The 22,477-nt window shown below is 33.6% G+C and overlaps 1 protein-coding gene across 2 annotated transcripts in view; it reads left to right on the top strand.

Annotated features, from left to right (window-relative positions):
* The window catches only part of HIKESHI (heat shock protein nuclear import factor hikeshi), a 33,976-nt gene extending 11,589 nt beyond the window's left edge, over nt 1-22,387 (top strand). The window contains exons 3-5 of one of the 2 annotated variants that reach the window (XM_069469101.1): nt 15,583-15,734; nt 20,665-20,723; nt 22,037-22,387. In XM_069469101.1, the coding sequence (XP_069325202.1) occupies nt 15,583-15,734; nt 20,665-20,723; nt 22,037-22,091 (266 nt within the window). In that variant the 3' untranslated portion in view covers nt 22,092-22,387. Of the gene's footprint in view, nt 1-15,582; nt 15,735-20,604; nt 20,724-22,036 lie in introns of both variants that reach the window. The other variant, XM_069469100.1, reaches the window with a different exon arrangement.
* The last annotated feature ends 90 nt before the right edge of the window (nt 22,388-22,477 follow it).

Here is a 22,477-nt window from a genome sequence, read left to right as displayed (position 1 = left end):
TACAAATGGCAGGATAAATGTTTGATTCTTTCTTTTTGTGTATGAATGTTCAAAAATGAGTTAATTCCCTAGCATCCTTCAAAGGTAATTAACAAGTTTTTTAAAAAAATAATTATGAAATCATGGATATATATGTAAGTGTGCATAGATATATTTGATTTATGTCTGATGTATTTTAAACGTTGATACACCATCAGAGTCCATTGGAAGACCCAATTTTAATTTTTCAGTTCTCTGATATTTTGTGGCTTTTGTTCTTTCTTAAGACATCTTCCAAAGAAGAAAGAAAATTTATTTTTTTAAAACAGATTTGAATAGCTTTATTGAGGTGTAACTGGCATAAAGTAAATTGCACATATTTAAAGTGTACAGTTTGATAAGTTTTGATGTATCTATAAATCTGTGAAACTCTCACCACAGTCAAGATAATGAATATACCTATCTCTTCCGCCACTGTAGGCAACTACTGGTCTACTTTCTGTCACTATAAAATTGTTTGCATTTTCTATAGTTTTATATAAATGAAATCATACAGGATTTCATTTATACTCTTTTTTTGCCTGGCTTCTTTTACTCAGAATAATTGTTTTTGGAGTTGTCCATGTTGTGGCATTTGTCAGTTCATTCCTTTTTATTGCTGGGTAGTATTCCATTGTTTGGATATACTGTAATTTGTTTAGCCATTTACCTGTTGGTGGACATTTGGGATTTTTTTTTTTTGACTCCTAAAAACTGCTATGAACTTTTGTATACACATCTTTGTATGGACAGAGGTTTTCATTTCTCTTGGGTAAATACCTAGGAGTAGAATGGCTGGGTCACATAGTACTTGGATGTTTTACTTCTTAAGAAATTGTCAAACTGTTTTCCAACATGGTGGTTCTGTTTTATATTTCATCTAGCAGTGTATCTAGTTCCTTAATGTCCTCACCAACACTTGGTATGGTCAGTTTTAGCCATTCTAATAGGTAGGTAGTGGTTTCCCATTGTGGTTTTAATTTGCATTTCCCTAAAGACTAATGATATTGAGCAATTTTTCATGTGCTTATTTGCTGTCTATATATCTTCCTTGGTTAATGTCTGTTCAGATCTTTTGCCTATATTTTTTATTGGGTTTTCTTACTATTGAGTTTTGAGAGTTCTATATATATTCTCGATACAAATTCTTTATGAGGTGTGATTCGAAAATATTTTTTTCTTAGTCTTTGGCTGGTCTTTTTTCTTTTCTTTTCTTTTTTTTTTTTTTTGAGACAAAGTCTCACTCTGTTGCCCAGGCTAGAGTGAGTGCCGTGGCGTTAGCCTAGCTCACAGCAACCTCAAACTCCTGAGCTCAAGCGATCCTCCTGTCTCAGCCTCCCGAGTATCTGGGACTACAGGCATGTGCCACCATGCCCAGCTAATTTTTTCTATATATACTTTTAGCTGTCCATATAATTTCTTTCTATTTTTAGTAGAGATGGGGTCTCGCTCTTGCTCAGGCTGTTCTCGAACTCCTGAGCTCAAACGATCGGCCCACCTCGGCCTCCCAGAGTGCTAGGATTACAGGCGTGAGCCACCGCGCCCGGCCTGGTCTTTTTCCTTAACAGTGTCTTTTGTAGAGCAGAAGTTTTTAATTTTCATGAAATTCAGTTTTTCAATTTGTTCTTTTCTGGATTATGCTTTTGATGTTGTGACGAAGAATTCTTTGCCTAAGCCAAGGTCACAAAGATTTTCTCCTAGAAGTTTTATGGTTTTAAATTTTACATTTATATCTGTGTCCAGTTTGAATTAAATTTTATATTAGTGCAAGGTATCTATCGAAATTCTTTTTTTTCTTGGCAAATGAATGTTCAATGGTTCAGAAAGCACCCTTTGTTGAAAAGACAAAGTAAAGTCATAAACACATTTTTGTGCATCCATCATCAAGCATGTTCACTTGATATTCATTTGGGAATTCTCAACTGCTTTCTTTTAAAGTAAAATATTAATATATACATATGCAAGTATTTATTGATTTAAAAAGGAAAGAAATGGGAATAGATACTTTGGTAGTTTTTTAACAATAAAACACTAGTTGGAAAACATGATGGAGAGATGAAGTGGATGCTGGTAAATATTTATAGTAATAAGCAATACAAGAGGAGAAGCAACTAATTTGGGGGAAGGGAGAGATGATGTTACTGGTTTGGATTTGAGAAGCTTGTGGGACATGATAGCAGTCCCTTAAATATGAAGTGGTAGGTTTTATTTGTATAGCAGTTGTCTAGTAGCCAGTTGTTAGTCTCTTTTACATAGCTGGAAAGTGTAGAATTTAGCAGACTTACTTTGTACCCAGATTATATTGCATTGATCAAGGTGAATATTAGAATATTGGTCACCATCCAGTAGACAAGGGCACATTAGTTGTTTTTGGAAACATACCAGTTACATTGTGAGTTTAATTGTTCCCACCTTACCCTCACTTCCCCATAGCTTTGCCAACATTCTGAGTTTGGAATGGGTCATAACATTCCTTTTTCCTTTATGGTCAACGCTATGTTCCCTGTAGGAGATGCTTTGGGAACAATGAGATGTACTTTATCCTGTCCTTTTTGCGCATTGCATTTGGCTGTCTTCTCTTTCCTCTTGTGACACATAAGAGGTTGGGGAGGCACTCTAGGATCATAAGAACCCAGACATTTCTTACTGTGATATTTCATCCAGTCTAGAGAAAATTCAGCAATCAAAAATAAGTTAATCTAATTACTATAATCAAAACTGTAATAGTTTCTCAAGTGAGGTACATTTTCTGTTGTGGAGTTAGATAAAACAGTCTAATACCCAACCCCAGAGTAGTACTTGATCCAGTATGGGAAATGGATTTTAATTATGATAATAAGGCTGGTTCTTTTATTCTCCCATTTTTCAAAAAGTAGTTTCTCATCATTTTCATTTGCATGGCTATCTATAGTTTTATCTACGAAAACGAATTTTCAAGGTAATGTTTGTTATGGTAAAGCAGGATGTTTTATTAGGGAAAAGTAAAGCAGCTTAAAATATCTAGAGGCTTAGTGCATATCAACATTAAACAAATGTTAAAATGCTGTTAAATCTTTTGTTACTAGTTCTTCACTAGTAGTTGTTTGGAAAAGCACTTTTTGAATATTTAATGTATTAGAATTCTTAATTTTAAAGATTAGACCTAGTATTCCTGGTAGGAAATTTTGTATTATTGAAATATTAAAATATGTAGACTTGTAATGGATTTATATTTTCAACCTTTGAGATGCCCTTTCAAGCCTATGGGTTTAAGTCTGATTATATTGGCCAAACCTGGCTACCTAGCACATCAGGGTGGGGAAGAAAGTTGCTGAAGTAACTTCAGGCACTTGTGATTGAGAATTTATTAACAAATCTAGTAGAATTTTATAGGAGCCAGGAGGGAGAGAGTTATTCAAGTGAAACAAATTTCATATTAAGAAATTTGGGCGGTGTTCACAGTTCGGTGCTAGATGATGTGAAAGGATTTCTTAACATCAGACAAAACAATTTTGGTTTTGGACAGTCAAGAGAACTCTATTGGTAGAATTGCATTGGTAGGGGATCTTGAAACCAATTACTGTGAGGTGTTTTGTGTTTTTTTTTTTTTTTTTTTTTGCTTGAGAGCTGATTCTTTGTGATTCTTGCATTCTGAAAAGTTGTTTTGTGATAAATATAACATGTTTACCCTGGTGCTGGAACAATCTTCAGGTAATGGTTAAAAAGCATGATAGGACTAAATTTGAAAATATAAAATGAAAGTTTTGACATTAAGAAACAAGAAACTTCTATTTCTTTCTTTTTTTTTTTTTTTTTTTTTTTTTTTTTAACATGGGATATAGAAATCCTGAAACCACAACAAATGGCACATGCTTAGGAGATAAGGTTAGGTAGTTGGAAAATTTGGAAAGTCTTAAATAAGTCCCTTACAATTTTGTCTTTAGATTCTGTTTTTGGTTTTCATAATGTGGAAGAGACATTTAACGAAAAACTTCATAAAAATTAGGAAAAACTGGGAGTTCTCTATAAAGAGATTATTTGCTTCATAGGAGGTTTACATAAACTCAAGTTAGTACATATAAGGGAATATTAACAAAATTAATTTTTTTTATGGAATTTGTGTTAAAAAAATGGGAAGCTGCAGGTACTATAGTATACATGATACAGGTCTTTTGCTATATTGTGACTCTTACGTTGTTTATTTACATTGTGAAAGCTTGAGAAATTATTTTAGGCACTTTCATTAAATAAATTACAGAAGACAAAAGTATCTGCTTATGTAGTTGAAACTTTGTTGTGTATCTTATTCCTCAAGTAATTATTGTACATCTACTTGATGCCTACTCTCAGGATCTTTAAGTGTGTGTGTGAATATTAAAATATCATCCCAAGACTATTCAGAGGAGACAGAATAGTGAGCTGTGTGATAAATGAGAATGTCTCTATGGAAAATTAAACTGGAGAATGATTTTGGAAGTATGGGTGGGATTTGGATGAGAGGGAAGTAGAAGGATGGGAATTGCATTTGGAGATGATCAGAGTCATAAAAGTAATATGCAGTCACCTTCAAGTGACAGTGAGGGGGAGGCTTTTAAGGGTGGTGTGATTGGTTCCTATTTAGGAGGAGTAAGAGGTAAGGTTTTAGAGATAAAGTGGAACTGCTGTATGGATGGCTATGCTATGTGGGGTTTAAATTTTTAATGGTAAGTGAGTGTTTGAGCAAGAGAATGGTGTTAAAATGATGCTTTACAGCCAGATACAATGGCGCATGCCTGTAGTCCCAGCTACTTGGAAGGCTGAGGTGGGAGGATTGCTTGAGCCCAGGAGTTCAAGACCAGCCTGGCCAACATCGTCGGACCCTGTGTCTTAAAAAAATAGAAACAAAAAAGATGTTTTAGGAAAATAATAATTGTTTGGGATGGCTAAGAGGATCTTATTGAGATTAGAGCCAGAGAAATCAGTTAGGCAGATTTTATAATGATTGAAGGATGAATGAAAGGGTAGCAGATACTGAATATCTGCAATATGCAATGCACTGTACTAGGCTTTTACCTATATATTTAATCTTTAACAACAACCTTTAGAGGTTGGGGTTATTAACTCCTGGTTTTCAAGAGGCTGAATTTCAGAGAGGTTAATTATTTTGCTTCAAGTCTGCTAACGGTTAGGTGGTGTGTGTAAATCTACCCCTTTCAAACAGTTGTACGTTATATGGCAATACCATACTTTATTTAGCTAATCACCTATTGATGGAAATTTGGGTTGTTTCCATTTTTTTGTTGTTTTACTAACAATGCTGCAATAAATATTCTTACACATATCTTTGTACGTATTTTCTAGCACTGTATTTCTGTAGAAGAAACTCCTAGAAGTGGAACTGCATTCCTGGATTAAAATGACCTTTAAAACAAATGGTATAGGAGGCCTGGGAGAAAGGGTACTGAAAGTGGATAATGGATCATGAGTGTCATGGCAGTTTTTAGAGAGTCGTAATAAAGGTACAGTGTGCTTGGTACTACATAAAAAACTAATAGAGCATATCCTTGCCAAGTATAATAACAGAGTAAGCCATGAAATATTAGAATGGGAGATCCTAAAATAATTTAATCTAATTCCTTAATTTTATTTTTGAGGTTTATGAAATCTAGAAAGTTTGAGTGTTCCTGAAATAGATCAAGGATTAGTATCTAGACAGTCAGATTTTTAGTTCACTATTCTTAGTGTAGTAGGTCTTTTCCTCTTCTAAAGTAAATTGAAGGAAAAAAACAACATTCAAATTTTTTTCCATTGTTTTATGTGTATACATAGTTCAAATATTTGTAATTGCTGTTTTCTGCCATTTTTACTTAATATTATTTTATAATGGGTTGTGAAATTTTGATGTATTTGAAAAGTGTTAAGTGTTTAGGTCTCTTTTTTTCCCCTTCACTCCTTTCCTGTTAACCAAGTAAAGTGAGGAACAGATACATTCTGATCTTTAAAAGAGGTGGTGTGGGAATAGACGATGAGATTTTTATGTTTATTTAAAAGTAAAAGGTGATATGAATTAAAAAGTTTTCAGAACACTGATCTAGAGGATATGATCCACCTACTTTTTTTCCTTCTCATTTTAAATTGATAATGTAGTAACACATTTTGTTTATGATCTATGGTTTGCCCATTTCTTGTTGGGCATTTTGGGTGTTTTTTCTAAATCTCTGAATGTATTTTGAATCCACTTGTTGATTGTTAGTATTATAGAAGTACATTTGATTTTTATATATTGACTTTGTATCCTGAAGGGTGAAGGAAAGGGTAATATATATTGAATATCTTGCTAAACTCCCTAATTAGTTCTAATAGCTTGCTAGGATTTTGTATGTAGATTATCATAATGTCTATGAAAAAGACTTTTTACTTCTTTCCAATTTTTATGCCATATATATATATACGTGTATATATATATATATATGTATGTATATATATATACACATGTGTATATATATTGCCTTATTATATTGTCCAGGCCTTCAAGCACCATGTTAAATAGAAGTAGTAAGGGTGCAGTGAGGTAAGAAAAATAAATAAATAAATAAAAGGCATAAAATGGTTTTCTCTTCCTCTGACTTTGTGTAAGATTGGTGAATTTATCTTTTTATCAATATGAAATGTCTATTATATCTGGTAATACTATTGTCTTGAAGTCTACTTTGTTTAAAATTTATGTAGTTTCTTCAGTTTTTTTATAGTGTTTGCATGCTATATTTTTTCTTTTAACATAAATATACTTTTAACATACTTTTACCTTTTATTTTTAACATAAATCTCTGTCTCTTGTAAATGGCATGTAGTTTGGTGCTGCTTTTTTTTTTTGACCTATTATCTCTGCCTTTTAAATGGAGTGTTTATTAATATTTAATGTTATTTATATGGTTAGGTTTAAATTTTTATCTTGCTGTTAATCTTCCTTTTTTCCCCTCTCTTTTTGGCATTCTTTTGGATTGAGTGCTTTTTAATCCATATGTGTTCTGCTTTTTAGCTGTATACCTTTGGCTTAGTTTTTTAGTGTTTTTCAGTAGGAATTACAGTATGCCTTGTTAACTTTTCATAGTGTTCCATGAATTCCTATTACAGAAATGAGCATTTGTATTTAACAGCTGTGAAACTGGATATGGTAGTTTTTATAGAATCTCATCTTCAGTTTTCCTTGCTTGTTAGTCTACTTAGTGAAGTTCTGAATATAGCGACAAAAATTTCAGGGCAGAACTCACATTTTGGTGATTTATTTTGAAGGTACTTATATTATCTTCATTGTCATCATCTTTGTACCAAATTTAACATTGCAGCTCTTGATAGCATGTGAGGGAGTCAGATAATGGGAAACCAAAAGCTCTGTTATAGATACTCTGAATATTTTCCCCAAAGTTTAGAATTTCCGCATCCTTCACAGTTGAAAAGAAAATTATTTGCTCACTTTTGTTTTGACATAATCTGGTCCAGAGGAGCATTTCATGATCAGATCCAGGTTGCCATGAGAATTTTCTCAATAGACTGCATCTTTAATTTTCTCCATGAAGTCTTTTGACTAGCTCTTACTTAGCCTGCATTTCTGATGTGTGTCCATCTCATTAACACAAAAAATACATGTAATACCTGTAATAGAATTAGAAATCACATATACCTAAGTATTTCTTTCTAGTTTTTTATTAGTACTGTCAAAGTGTTTTTTGAAATTTTTTTTTTTTAAAAAGGTTTTAGCAGAGTTCTGAAAGTGGTATCTAGCCTAACTAGTATCATTAAATTGTAAGGTAGATAAGAAAACTTGACAGTCCATTTAGCATTCAGGTAGAGGGTCAGCTGAATACTGGTTTCCAGTTATAACAACTTAAACAACTATTAAAACGTGTAACAATTATGAATAATGAGATGCCATCTACTGTTAACTTGAAGAAGTTTTGGTTCACAATATATCGGGAACATGAGTATGGTATCTTTTAAATTAAGGTTTAAAAACTTGATTCTGAATGGAAAGGGAAAGCAGTTTCTCATACCAAAACTAGTAACTGAAAAAATTGATACTGTGTATATTTATGTGTGTTTATATGCATTTGTCTGTCAAAGGTAAATATTTGTGGAGTTCATATACTATTTGAAGAGTTTGTTTGAGCCACATCCACATACTCTTTCATACACACAAGGTTCAATTTAAACCCTTCCTTTTCTCTGTAGGTTAACTATTTGTAAAGTGTTTTCAAGAGACAATGAGGAAATGGCTCAATGCCTCAGTCAGGGAGAATTCCAGTGACATCTACAGTGGAGAATTATATGGAGAATGGGAAACAGAAGAGGCCGAGATTGCAAGAGCAGGTGGGGGAGTAGGACATTAGGTCAGATATAATAAAAACACTTATGTAGAGCTTTACAAATATTTTTTATTGTGTCTATAGCACTTTAATATGCAATTGTACTTAATAGAAGAAGAAGAAATTGTTGCTCAAATCACCTGTGGCATAAGAAAGAGGGGATATATGTTTATGTGAACGAATAATATTGGTAGAGCTTTGTAGAATACTTTTGTTTTGAGAAAAGGCCAATGTTTTATGTTTTAGGCCTTCGGAGTAAATGAGGCCTTATGGTGGGGCTTTATTTTATTTTGACCAAGGCCTTACTGTGAGGTACTGTTAGTTTGGAATGAAAATGCGTAAGGGATTTAAGATAACTTTATTTTGAAAAAATTTTTAATTAGAGGAGAATTATAAGAATAGTACAGAGAATTCCTTACACTCTTTTTCCACATTCATAAATTTTTGCCATACTTTATTTATCATTCTCTGGAGAGAGAGAGAGAGAGAGAGAGAGAGACACACACACACACAAACACACACACACACACACACACACGCACACACACACATGGCACAGTCACTTAGCTTTTCTTTGTCTTTAATAGCAGTGGCATTACAAATGCCCATGACAAAGGGCTTAACACTGAAGAATAATTTTTAACAAGTGTTAAAATTACAGTTTTTAGAAACCATCATTTGAATTTTTTCTTTATAATTCTGCTCTTTTCCCTTTATGGCTTGTTGCCATATTTTAATCTCATTGCCTTCAGCTTTCTCTACGTAGGGCATCATAGTCTCTCATTTCATCCAACTCAGTTACCAGGAAGAAACATTTAAACTAATTCTAGTTTTCATTTTAAAATAGGGTTGAGCTTGTCAGAGAGATTAGAAAGAACAACAAAATCAAGATGCTACTATTAGTCTGTTCATACGAAGTGGAGCTAATGAGCCAGAACCGGAATTGCTTATTCTGACATTTCTTGACTTACTTTCTTGAATGGCTTCCTTGTAAGTAAGTAATGAATAAAAATCAATTAAGAGTTCATACCATAGAATTTGATATAAACAGGTAGGATAATGAACTGGAGTGAGCATCAACTTTGGAGCTTGATATACCTGTTTGGAATCTCAGTGATTCTCATTACTGGGTATGTAATTTTGACCAAGATACTTAACCTTAGAGGAGAATTTAGGTAGAATGGAGATAATAATACCCACAATACAAGTGTTTTTGTGAGCATCAGAGATAATATATGTAAAATGCATAATAGTGTCTGGCACACAGTTGGTGCTTAACAATTGGTAATTATGTTTTTATAAAATCATAGAACGTTAGCACTAGAAGGGATACTAGAAATTACCCAAATAAGGAAAGCAGTTCAGAACAGTTAAGTGACTTTTACTGCCCATGTAATTTTAGGCTTGTCAAGCTATCAATAGAAATGAAACAAGGAGGTTTCAGAAATATATATTTGATTTCTAAATTTTTATATTTGATACTAAAAATGCTTTTAAGCAGGCATAATTAAGCTGTTTTTATGTAACTTTGTAGCATATGTCATCATATTCAAATACCACTGCGTAGTGAATTACCGTAACTGTTTTCTTCAGTCCTCACTTTGCTGCTCTGCACACGTACAGCTTAACCAGTTCTTAATTTTTTAGTTTCCCTTTTGAGCACTTTTAATGATTAGAAGGATTTATATTTCATGAGTTTTATTCTTTTGTGGAGGTCTTCCAAAGAGAACATTTACTTGCATATTTTTTAATAGGATAAAACTCATTTTATCTTGAAATTACCATATGGGTTCACTGGACCATTTTATAAATTTCAGTTGCATTTGGGGGATATTAGTGGTCTTATTTTTTCTCTATCTTGAAATGTTATGTTATTTCATCCAAGAAATTATTTTGTCATTACTTGTCAATTATTCTCAACTGTGCTTTTGCACTAAAATAATGAAAAAAATGGAAGAATGATAGAACTGCCTAGAACAGAGATTGGCAAAGTTTTTTGTAAAGGATCAGATAGTAAATATTTTAGGCATTGCAGGCCACATGTGGTCTCAATGGCATGTATATATTTTTAAGTAATCCTTTAAAAATTTTAAACTTAACTCCCAGATCATACAAACTAGGTTGTGGGCTAGATTTGGCCTGTGAACCTTGGTTTGTCCTTGCATTAACTGATGATTTTCATATTGAATTGCTCAAAGGATTATGCCATATTTCAAGAAATATAAAAGGAGCCTGGAGAAACCATCTTTACAAGGAGGAGGGATACTTTGAGAAACAGTCTTAAAAAATTAGCTGTTGTGTTTACTATTAGAATGTTGTTGAGAACTTAATCTATCTAATGTATACTTTTTTTAAAGACCATCCATGTCAGATGTTTTGCTTGCTCTGCTGTTTTTACAGATATTTTATTTTTTGATAATGGCACTGAGTGTAACTGATCATGTTTTCCTCTTTTACTTTGGCTGTTACAGATTCAGATGCAAAATTAAATAATAATTGTAAATTTGTTTATTGTGTTCCAGTATTTCTTTGCACTATTTTATGGTTTGTAAACAAGGACCTTTGAACTTGTAGATTATAAACTACTGAGTCAAGCGCATTTTGAGAATAAGATTGACTAAAGGAATGATTTAATTGCACAATAGGTATCTCTGAAAATGTAAATTAAAGATTGTTGAAGACCTTTGCATCTTTTTTTTTTTTTAAGTTGCCCTTGTGGTACAGAGCTTTAAAATGAAGAAAAAGTCAGAATATTTTCTTCTTTCTTACAATGGATCTTAGCCAGTTTAACTTAGGGCCTCTGTCACCAAGAGCTTGTGTGTGACAAAGGATGCAAGTCCAAGATGACAAGACTTTTCTTCCTGAGCAAATCACTTCCCAGGTAGTTCAAACTAAGGCAATAGAAGATTGTATTGAATCTCTTTTCTTAGTTGGTATCACTGGTACTTGTTAGGCAGACAAACAGCAGTGTATTTTCTGGACTTAGCATAATTCTAGGTTTAATATAAACCAAATGGTAAAGTAAGGAACTCCAAAAATCCATCTCTCCGTAAAAGCAACAACAGCAAAAAACTGGCAAAAACTGTCACAACCAACTTTTTTAGAACTCTGGCGACTAAATAAAAGTTTGTAGCACCAAGAAGAATACTTAATCAAGAAACACCACTGAACCTCAGAACAGTGAGCTTTGTGGCATTTAACTCTCCCCTGCTTCTCCACCTCAGTGGTAGCCTTGAAAATACTGTCTCCATTGTTGATACTAGTAGTGGGAGTGGAATAGACCTCATTCACAAAGAATTGTAATTAATTTGTTTTGATCTGTCTGGTGGCTTTCTGGAAGACTGGCTCAAAAGGTTTGCCTTTTTCTCACCTAACTGGGAACTCTCCCAATGCAAAAGTGACCACCTTGAGGGTGTTTGCCAAAAATATTTACAGACATATGTATTAGTCAATGTGCCTGAGGCAAAGGACAACAGCTGGGGCAAAAAATAGACTAACCAAAAAGCTTGTGAGGAAAGGCTGGGAAATGAGGTGCTTTGGGGAATGAGGGCTTTGAAATTCTCTGACATATTCCTGGGAATGTAGAAGGGATGTGCATGCCCAGATAGGCATGCTCAGGAAAGACCTGAGGCGGCCCTAAGTGCTCTCTTCTTGCTGACTTTTAGGCTCAGCACAGGCAGGAAATGAAGGCTAAGGCAATTATAAACTGCCTGGCTAAGTATTCAGGGCTTGTCCCAGCACATAGAGCCCATCTTCAAAGACTGGGAGAATTTTTTGATTGCAGATGTTTGATGAAATTTTTTTCTAATCACGAGCTGACCACTAAACTATTGGAACAGAGACTTCAGTGGCCACACAAAGAAACAGACTTTGTAGAATTAGTTCAGTTCAGAATAGTCATTAAATAAGAAAACAACTATAACAAACAGTAACAACAAACCCTGAGAAGGGGGAAATACCAGATTTCTAGAGTTGCTACAATGTAATATTAAAAATGTCCATTTTTCTATATAAAATTATGAGGTATACAAAGAAACAAGAAAGTAAGGTCCTTACACAGAAGAAATTATTATAATTATAGCTTTTATAATTTCTATAATTTATAATATAATTTATAATTTCTGTAATTATAGTAATTATAGTTATTATAATAACAGAAACTGTCCCCAAAAAGCAGAAAGACTTTAAGCAAACTGTCTTTATTTTGCTCAAAGAGCTAAAGGAAATGAGGATGATGTGTCATCAAATGGAGAATATCAGTATAGAAATTAAAGAACTAAACAGAGATTCTAGAGTTGAAAAGTGTTAAACTGAAATGAAAGATTTACTAGAGGATTTCAATAGCAGATTTGAATAGACAGAAGAAAGAATCAGTGAACTTGAAGATAAGTTAATTGAACTATCCAGTTTGAAGAGCAGTGCCTTATAGACCTATGAGACACCAGCGTACACAGTGTAATGGGTATAACAGAAGGAAAGGAGAGTGAGAAGAGGTGGAAAGAATATTTGCTATGGGCTTAATGTTTGTGTCCCTCCTCCCCCAATTTATATGTTGAAATCTTAACCTCCAAGGTATTAGGAGATGGGTGGTGACTAGGTCATGGAGGTGGAATGAAAGGGATCCCTTGCCCTTCTACCAGGTGAGGACATAGCAAGAAGGTGCTATGAACCAGAAAACAGGCTGTCATCAGACACCAAATCTGCTGGTGTTTTGATCTTGGGCTTCCAGCCTCTAGAACTGTGAGAAATAAATTTCTATTGTTTATAAACCACCCCATTTATGGTATTTTGTTAGAGCAGCCTGTACAGACTAAGATAATGTTTGAAGAAATAATGCCTGGAAACTTCTCAAGTTTGATGAAAAACAGTAATCTACACACTTTAGAAGCTCAATGAACTCAGTAGGATAAACTGCACACCAAGTCATATCATAAAACTGTCAAAGACAGAATCTTAAAAACATCAAGAGAAATAACTCATCACTTAGAAGGATCCTTGATAAGATTAATAGCCGATTTCTCATTAGAGACTGTGAAGTTTAGAAGATAGTGAAATAACATTCAAAATTCTGAGAGAAACAAAGCTGTCAACCAAGAATTCAGTATCCAGCAAAACTATCTTTCAGGAGTGAAGGAGAAATGAAGACGTTCCCACATAAACAAAAACGGAGTCATTGCTGGCAGACCTGTCCTATAAGAAATGCTATAAAGGGATTCCTTCAGGCTGAATTATAGGACACTGGGTAACTACATTGGTAAATATAAAACTCAGTGTTTTAGTGTACATTTTGGTTGTTTTGCTCTTTTTTCTCTTCTGATTTAAAAGACAACTGGATAAAACAAAAATTATAATCTGTGTTGATGGGCACACTATGTATAATGATACAATTTGTGACAGTAACAACATAAGGGGAGGGGAAACTATAGAGGAGCAAAGTTTTTTGTATACTATTGAAATTAGGTATTAATCCAAGCTAGGTTTTATAAATTAAGATATTAATTATAATCTCCAGTGCAAGCACTAAGAAAATAACAAAAAATATGTAGTAAAAGAAATGACAAGGAAATTAAAAGGGTACACTAGCAAGTATCTATTTAACACAATTAAACTCTCTACTTAAAGGCAGAGATTGGCAGAATGTATTAAAAACATGACTCAACTATATCTTGTCTTAAGAAATTCACTTTATTTATTTATTTTTTGAGACAGGGTCTGTACTCTGGGCTAGAGTGCAGTGGAGGGCCCTTAGCTCACAGCAACCTCAAACTCCTGGGCTCAAGTGATCCTCCTGCCTCAGCCTCCCTAGTTGCTGGGACTACAGGTGTGCACTGCCATGGCCAGCTATTTTTTTGTAGAGGCAGGGTCTCACTTTTGCTCAGGCTGATCTCAAACTTCTGGCCTCAAGTGATCCTCCTGCCTCAGCCTCCCAAAGTGCTAAGATTATAGGTGAGCCACTGTACCTGGCCATTTTTTTTTTTTAATTTTGAAATTTTGTGTTTTGTTTTTATAGAGACAAGTTCTCACTCTGCCACCCAGGCTGTAGTTCAGTGTCACGATCATAGCTCACTGCAGCCTCAAACTCCTGGGTTCAAATGATCCTCCTGTCTAGCCTTCCAAGTAGTTGGGACTACAAGCATGCACCAGCACACCCAGCTAATTTTTCTTTTCTTTTCTTTTTTTTTTTTTTTGGTAGAGACAGGATTTTGCTATATTGCCCAGGCTGGTCTTGAATACCTGGCCTCAAGCAATACTCCTGCCTCAGTCTCTCAAAGTGCTGGAATTACAGGCATGAGCCATCATGCCCTGACAAAATAATTTTAAAATATTGAAAAAAACTGAAACTAGCCATGTTTAGTGAGAGGGGTATGTATGTGTGTGTTTAAATAATAGAAAAACACATTTATAAGTTTTTATTCATATGCTTGAAAATTTAAGAAGAGTTGTGATACTTGCAGTGAGTATTCTAGTTATTAGAAGTATGTGTTGTCCCAGATTTTTTGTTCATCAGTATTTGATTAAACATTCTATAGTCATATGAAAACAGCAAATAATCTAAAAATTGATTGTATGATTTTTTTTTTCTTCATTGGACTAGCCTTTATGATTATGTCTTATATGGATTAATAAACTTGGTTTATATTTCCCCAATATAAGTTAACTGGCACTTACACGTGGTTGCTCAGGTGTATATTTAATGATTCCATTTTATATAAAGGGGAAAAGTTAATAAATATTTTTCATGACTAAGCTGCAGATTTCTTTATTGCCTATTTGATAACAGTCAAGTATAGAGAGGGATGATCTGTGGCATTTAGTAAAACATGCCATGTTTATTGGTAATAATAACAATGTAAGAAGATCTTTCTTTAATGGAATAGTGAGAGAATATTAAAACTAGTTCTAAAAATGTTTAACAGTATCCTTTTAGAGTTAGCATTGGGAGTCGTTTATCTAATTAATTCTTATTTATTTTTCTCTGATTCTGTTACTGTTTCTAGCTTTAGTAGTTTTAAGATTTAGAAAAGTAACAGCTGTTTTTCTGGTGGGAAACTTTTAGTTCTCTTATTCTTTGTTCATATCCTAAAAATTAAGTAGCCTTTTACGTATATCTGAAAAGAAACAAACTTGCACGTAAGAAAACTTTTTAGCGTGTCTAAATTAGAGGTTCTTCACATATTTACAAAGGAATTTTTATGACTGCAAGTTAAATTTGAAATATGTGGCACATGTTCATTTCTTTCAGGAGAAGGAAGCCAACATCCTTTTGGAGCCATGAATATTGTCCGAACTCCATCTGTTGCTCAGATTGGAATTTCAGTGGAATTATTAGACAGCCTGGCTCAGCAGACTCCTGTAGGCAGTGCTGCTGTATCCTCAGTTGACTCATTCACTCAGGTAATACAATGCATATTTCATTGTTTTCTTCCTCCCCCCCACTTTATTAAGGTATACTTGACAAAATTGTATATATTTATGGTATAAATGTGATGTTTTGATATGTTTACATTGTGAAATGATTAAATCAAGCCAGTTAACATATCCATCACCTCATGTACTTATTTTTTTGTGGTGACCAACACTTAAGATCTAATCTCTTAGCAAATTTTTTTTTTTTTTTTTTTTTTGAGACAGAGTCTCACTCTGTTGCCCAGGCTAGAGTGCTGTGGCGTCAGCCTAGCTCACAGCAAGCTCAAACTCCTGGGCTCAAGCAATCCTTCTGCCTCAGCCTCCCGAGTAGCTGGGACTACAGGCATGCACCACCATGCCTAGCTAACTTTTTCTATGTATTTTTAGTTGTCCGGCTAATTTCTTTTTATTTTTAGTAGAGATGGGGTCTCGCTCTTACTCAGGCTGAGCAAATTTTGATTATACATTATTATTAACTGTAGTCACCATGTTGTACAACAAATTTCCAGAACCTATTCATCCTGTGAAACTGAAACTTTGTACTTTGACCAGCATCTCCTCATTTTCCTCTCCTCCACTCTCCAACCCCTGGCAACCACTATTCTGTTCTCTGCTTCTATGAGTTCAACTTTTTTAAGATTCTACATATAAGAAAGATCATGTGGTATTTGTCTTTCTATACTTGGCTTATTTCACTTACCCTAATTTTGAGAGGAAAAAACTGGCATAAGAGAGCAGGGAGAATTGCTAAAGCAGAATCCTTGAGTAGAAACTGGCAGCATATGTGGAGGTGTTCCCTTCAGATAGGATAATGGATGTATGGGTATGGATATAGGAGGTTGGTAGATGAACTTGTGCAGGCTCTCTCCGGATTTCTGCTCTTTGCTCAGTGAAATAGAAGGATCATCTGCTAAAATTGAGGGAAAAGGAGATACTAGAAAAGGGAAAAGGAGATACTAGAAAATTTAAAAGGACTATTAAACAAGTCCTCTAGGAGAGGAGGACGAGAGTGAATGGTCTAGGGAAACCTTATGGATTTGTTGGGCAGCACCAAAGGCACACTTTTGAAGGTTGTGGTCATGAATTTAAGGGCAGATTTGTCATATGATCTCTTGAAAATGGACTGAAATAAAAATGACAGAGTCTGGATCTCAAAATTTTTTCTTCAGTAATTTAAAAAATAAACTGCTGTGCTGAAAACAAACTGTAAAACAATACTTAACAGTATCCCATGTAGACAGCATTAGAAGTTTCTGGAAAATACACATCAAAGTGTTAAGTTATCCCTGGAGAAGGGTAGGAAGACTTTTTACTGTAACTAAATTATTTGAGCTTTTTAAGAAAGCACTTATATTTTTTATTAAATATTTTATTATGAAATATTTTAAATACACAAGACAGTACAGAGAATAATTTATACATTCCATAAACAGTTATTGTTTATCTCTTCTGTGCCAGGCATTTTCTAAGCACAAATAGATAGGAATAGGTAGACAAAACTCTCTTTATAGAGCTCTTTTTTATAGTAGGGTTTTTATACTAAGACTTCCAAGTTTCTTTCACCTAGATTTAACTGTTACATTTTGTCATATTTGCTACTAATTTGTTTTGAAAAAGAAATAAAATGCTACAGGTCACTGCTGCCTGCTTCTCTCTCTCCCTTTTACTTTCCATGTACTTTCCATGTACTCTTCTAACTTCATGTATTTTTTTCTATCCATATTTTAGTGCTTTAAAAAAATTCCTGTGTATCCACAAAATATGTGTAGTACTATTTGTGTATGTGTTTAAACATGTTTCTAATTTAATTGCTCTCAGTTACTCCTATTTAAATTTTTATTAAAGTAGCACATATCCTTGGTTTAAAACTCAAATAGTTTTATATGCAAAACAGCTGTGCTGTTATGTTATATTCTACTCCTACTGCTCAGAAGCTATCACTTTCAACCCTTTTTTTAACCTATTTTTTTCTAACGTTTATTACTTCCATTTATCAGAGAAACCTTGCTTGGTCTGTTTTTTTCTGTTACAGATGTTTTCCATTGACCTACCAATAGGAAACATGATGATTGTAGTTCTCTTATTCTCCTGCTCCCCAACATACATACTTTTCTCCCCACTTTCCCAATATAAATTTTTGTTAAATTAATACTCAAGAGTTTTCAGTATTACGACTAGGCAAATATTTTTCAGAACTGAGCCACGTGTAGTACAATCATTTCTTGTATAACTGTTTATTTTTCCTAGTTTCATTTTCCTCATTTTTTTCCTTTGTATAGAGTTCTGTGTTTCCATTTCTGATTTATGCCCAAACTCTTCAAGTGTAAATTCCCATTCAATATATTTAAATGTATCAGTTTCAAATTTGTCTTAGAAACATCCCTCTTGGAACCCTCCTTTCATTGTTGTTCTACTGTGGTCTGACTATTCTTTCACCATTACCATAGAAATTCTTTTTATTTCTCTTCTGTGTTCAATCCCTTGTTTTCTCGTTCTGTTATTTTTCCTTCTTGTTTGTTTATTCTTTTGTATGTTTTAAAAACAAATATAAATGGTATCATTCTGTATAACTTACTGTTCACTCAACAGCTTTTTATTTCTATACTGATAGATGTTTATATATTCTCATTAACATTTATCAGAATCTTAAAATTTTGCTAAACTGGCTGGTGGGTGAAAATTAGAATATTATTTTCATTTGTATTTCTTGATTACTAGTGATCGTGAGCATCTTTTCACGTTTTGGGCTGCATTTGTATTTCCTTTTATAGAAATTGACTGTTTATATATTTTGTCCAATTTTCTTTTGTATTGCTTTTTGCACTTTTTAATTTAGTCTTTTGGGAAGAGACCTTTAGGTGTTTTGATAATGATCCTTTGTTAAATATATTGCAAATTTTTCCTCCTAGTATGTTGCTTGTCTTTTAAATATTGCTTATGACGTCTTTGCATACAGACATATTTTTAAGTAGATAAGCTTATTAGTTGCTTCCTTTATGATTTGTGGAGTTTTCTTTTTTTAATATTTGAGAAATCTTTCCCTACCCTGATATGTAAAGGTGTTCTTCTATAGTTGTTAAAGCCTTAAAGCTTTATATTTTATTTTATTTTATTTATTTATTTGGAGACAGAGTCTTGCTCTTGTTGCCCTGGGTAGAGTGCAGTGGCGCTATCGTAGCTCACTGCAACCTCAAACTTCTGGGCTCAAGCGATCCTCCTCCTTCAGCTTCCCAAATAGCTGGGACTACAGGCACATGCCATGACGCCCAGCTAATTTTTCTATTTTTAGTAGAGATGGAGTCTCACTCTTGTTCAGGCTGGTATGAGAAGAGATTTAAATTCATTTTTCCCCTTATGGAAAACTAGTTGTCCTAGCCTCATTAATTGAATAGTTAGCCCCATTTTTTTTTTTACTCCTGAATAATAGTGTCTTTCTTATATACCATGTTGTCACATGTGCTTGGTTTTTTTTTTCTGTGCTCTCTCTTTTATTCCAATTAGTGTATTTGCCTGTTCCTTTGCCAATAAGTCTTAGTATCTGGTAGGGCAAGTTCCTCTTCCTACTTATCAAAATAGGTTTAGGTATTCTTCATAATAATTTTATTAGCTTGTTGAGTTCCATGAAACAGTATCAGCTTGTCGAGTTTCATGAAAAACCTTGTTGGAATTTTGGAAATAGCATTGGATTTATAGGTTTATTTGGGGGAGAACCGGCCACCTCTACCACTGTCTTCCCATCTGCGACATAGTATATCTTTCCATTGAATATGTATAGGTCTTTTTGTTTTCTGTTTCTCAATATTTATCGTATTTTATCATATTTTCCACAAATGTCCTATCAGCTTATCTTAGTATTTTTTTCTAGGTATTGGAAAGACTTTGTATTCTCAATTGAATCTTTTTAAAGTTACATTTAAAAATTTTTTTCATTGGTGTGAAGGGCTACTGTTGATTTTTTTCTAATATTGAGCTTTTAGTTAATGATCATACTGAACTCTGATATTAATTCAAGTACCCTAAAGTAGAGTTTCTTGGATTATATTACCTTCATATTGTTAAACAAACAAATTAAAAAACCTAATTAAGGTGATTTCTCTTGTGTAGAGAAGAGACATCAGGAGCCTTCATGGCTGGTTTGTATTTTTGAGTGAGTAGAAGGTAGTATTATCTCTAGAAGTATATTTACTTTCAGGTTTAGTACTTAAACCCATCTGATTCTCAGGAAATATGAATCAGTTTACTTTTAGCTTCTACCAAGAAGACTTGGAGTATTTTTAGTGAATTGACCATTTTAGGATCAATAAGAAACAACAGGTTAGGAAATAGAAGAAATAGAGTACTACTACTTTTCTTTTTAAAGATGGGAAGTAACCAGTTGTTTCTTTATCAATTTAAACTCATGTTTCTGGCAAGAAAAAGACTTCTTAGAGATAGTTACTATTTTATATGAGAAAATAGGTTGATGTTAGGAGAGTGGCATTTGAGGAAGGGAAGTTACTGGATACAGATGTGGAGATGAAAGAAATATTTTGAGGGAAAAAAAAATCCCCCCCCCTTTTTTTTTGGAGTGAATAACATGTTCTACAATGTCATTGTATGAGTCAAAAATTTTATGACTAAATTTTTTTTCTTATGTTTAGAAAGCCTGGATCTGTAATAAACATGTATATTTAGGGTATCAGGGTATGTTGCACCCTGAACATTAAAATAACATTTTGATGCTTAACTTTCAGCACTAGATTGTCTTAGAACTTACAGTTCTTAAAACCAATTTAATACAGGAACATTTTTAATTAAAAATACTGAAGTCTAAATGGAGTATTTAGTATAATCCATTAATCTATTATTAACTTTATAGTTTACACAAAAGATGTTGGACAACTTCTACAATTTTGCTTCATCATTTGCTGTGTCTCAGGCCCAGATGACACCAAGTCCCTCTGAAATGTTCATTCCAGCCAATGTGGTTCTGAAATGGTATGAGGTATTTTCTGTCTCTAATATTAAGACTTTCAGTAACTGAATATTTGTATTGCTTGTGACTGTATTCTTTCTTTGACATTTAAACATATACTTTTATTGTGGACATCAGCATACATTAATATTTACATGCCATTAAAGTGTGTATTAAAGAGTTCAGATCAGGAACGGTTTTTACTGTAAATATTCTGTTTATATAGTAGCCATTATGAATTTATAAAGACAGGAAAATATAATTGCCTGTGTTTTAGGAACCACTATTAAGGTTGTAAATTTTTGTATATTTTGACTTAGAAGTACCATATATGAGACTTGAAATATCAATCAAAACTTTTTTTCCTTAAGTTTAGCAAGTCTTGATCTGGGTAATAAGGGTGTACATTTGGGGTATCAGGGTATACTGCACCCTGAACATGAATGACTAATAAATCTTTTTGCCCAGCTTTCCCATGTTTCTGTTTTGTAGGTATTTCTTTACACTTTGAATATCCCAGTGGTGGGGGGATGCTTAGGAGGAGTTTTTTGAGAAGTGATACTGTGGGCCGGGCGCGGTGGCTCACGCCTGTAATCCTAGCACTCTGGGAGGCCGAGGTGGGCGGATCGTTTGAGCTCAGGAGTTCAAGACCAGCCTGAGCAGGAGCGAGACCCCATCTCTACTAAAAATAGAAAGAAATTATATGGACAGCTAAAAATATATATAGAAAAAATTAGCCGAGCATGGTGGTGCATGCCTGTAGTCCCAGCTACTCGGGAGGCTGAGACAGGAGGATCGCTTGAGCTCAGGAGTTTGAGGTTGCTGTGAGCTAGGCTGACGCCACGGCACTCACTCTAGCCTGGGCAACAGAGTGAGACTCTGTCTCAAAAAAAAAAAAAAAAAAAAAAAAAGTGATACTGTGGTGTATGTAGGAGAGCACTGAGATGTACTAGGTTTGAGCTGTGTCACAGTGTAGCTAGCTATGTGACCTTTAGCAAATTACTCTCATCTGCTCATCTATGAAATGAGGGAATGTGATTTGATATTTTTCCTTAGGTTCCTTCTATTAATAGCCCTCAAATTTGCAGAAGAGAACAATTAGTAAAATTTATTATGATTTGTGCTCTGATAAAAGTTAATCAAAACTGCTCTCATACTTAAACCTCTATACTTGCTATCTTTTTATAAGAATAATGAAATTTCTAGATTATCTTTTTAGCTTTTTTATCTTAGCTTTTTAGAAATGGCATGTAAAATTGTTTTGGTAAGTCATTTGGCAGATTATGAAAGATCCTATTTCAGTTGTGTTGTAAATAATATGTATTTTCTTTTCTAGGTATGAAAACTTTCAAAGACGACTAGCACAGAACCCTCTCTTTTGGAAAACATAATTTAAATAAAATAATTTTTAATGGATTCTGAAAGTTGTCATATTTTGAAGATAAATGACTCCATTTAAAAGCATGAAGTCAAAAGGATCATGAAACCTAAGTAAAAATTTCTTAGTGACTATGAGGCTTAATTAATATCTTTATAAAAAATTAAAAACATTGAAAAATGAAAATACATTTGTCATTAATGACTTTTTATCCCCTTAAGCTTACAATACCATTCAGAGGCAAAACATTTTGTTTGGGCTTTCATTTTTTACTTAAAAATAAAGCTTGTTCACAACAGTAGTATGCCAGTGCCCTTGCATATGTAACGTTATTAGAAATAACGTTTCAGTTATTTTTACAGCAGTTTGCTAAATTAGTTAACTTTAAATCAGCTATCT

The sequence above is a fragment of the Eulemur rufifrons genome, chromosome 6, assembly GCF_041146395.1.
Source record: "Eulemur rufifrons isolate Redbay chromosome 6, OSU_ERuf_1, whole genome shotgun sequence".
NCBI classification, from domain to species: domain Eukaryota; kingdom Metazoa; phylum Chordata; class Mammalia; order Primates; family Lemuridae; genus Eulemur; species Eulemur rufifrons.
This window is presented reverse-complemented; position numbering and strand designations above follow the sequence as displayed.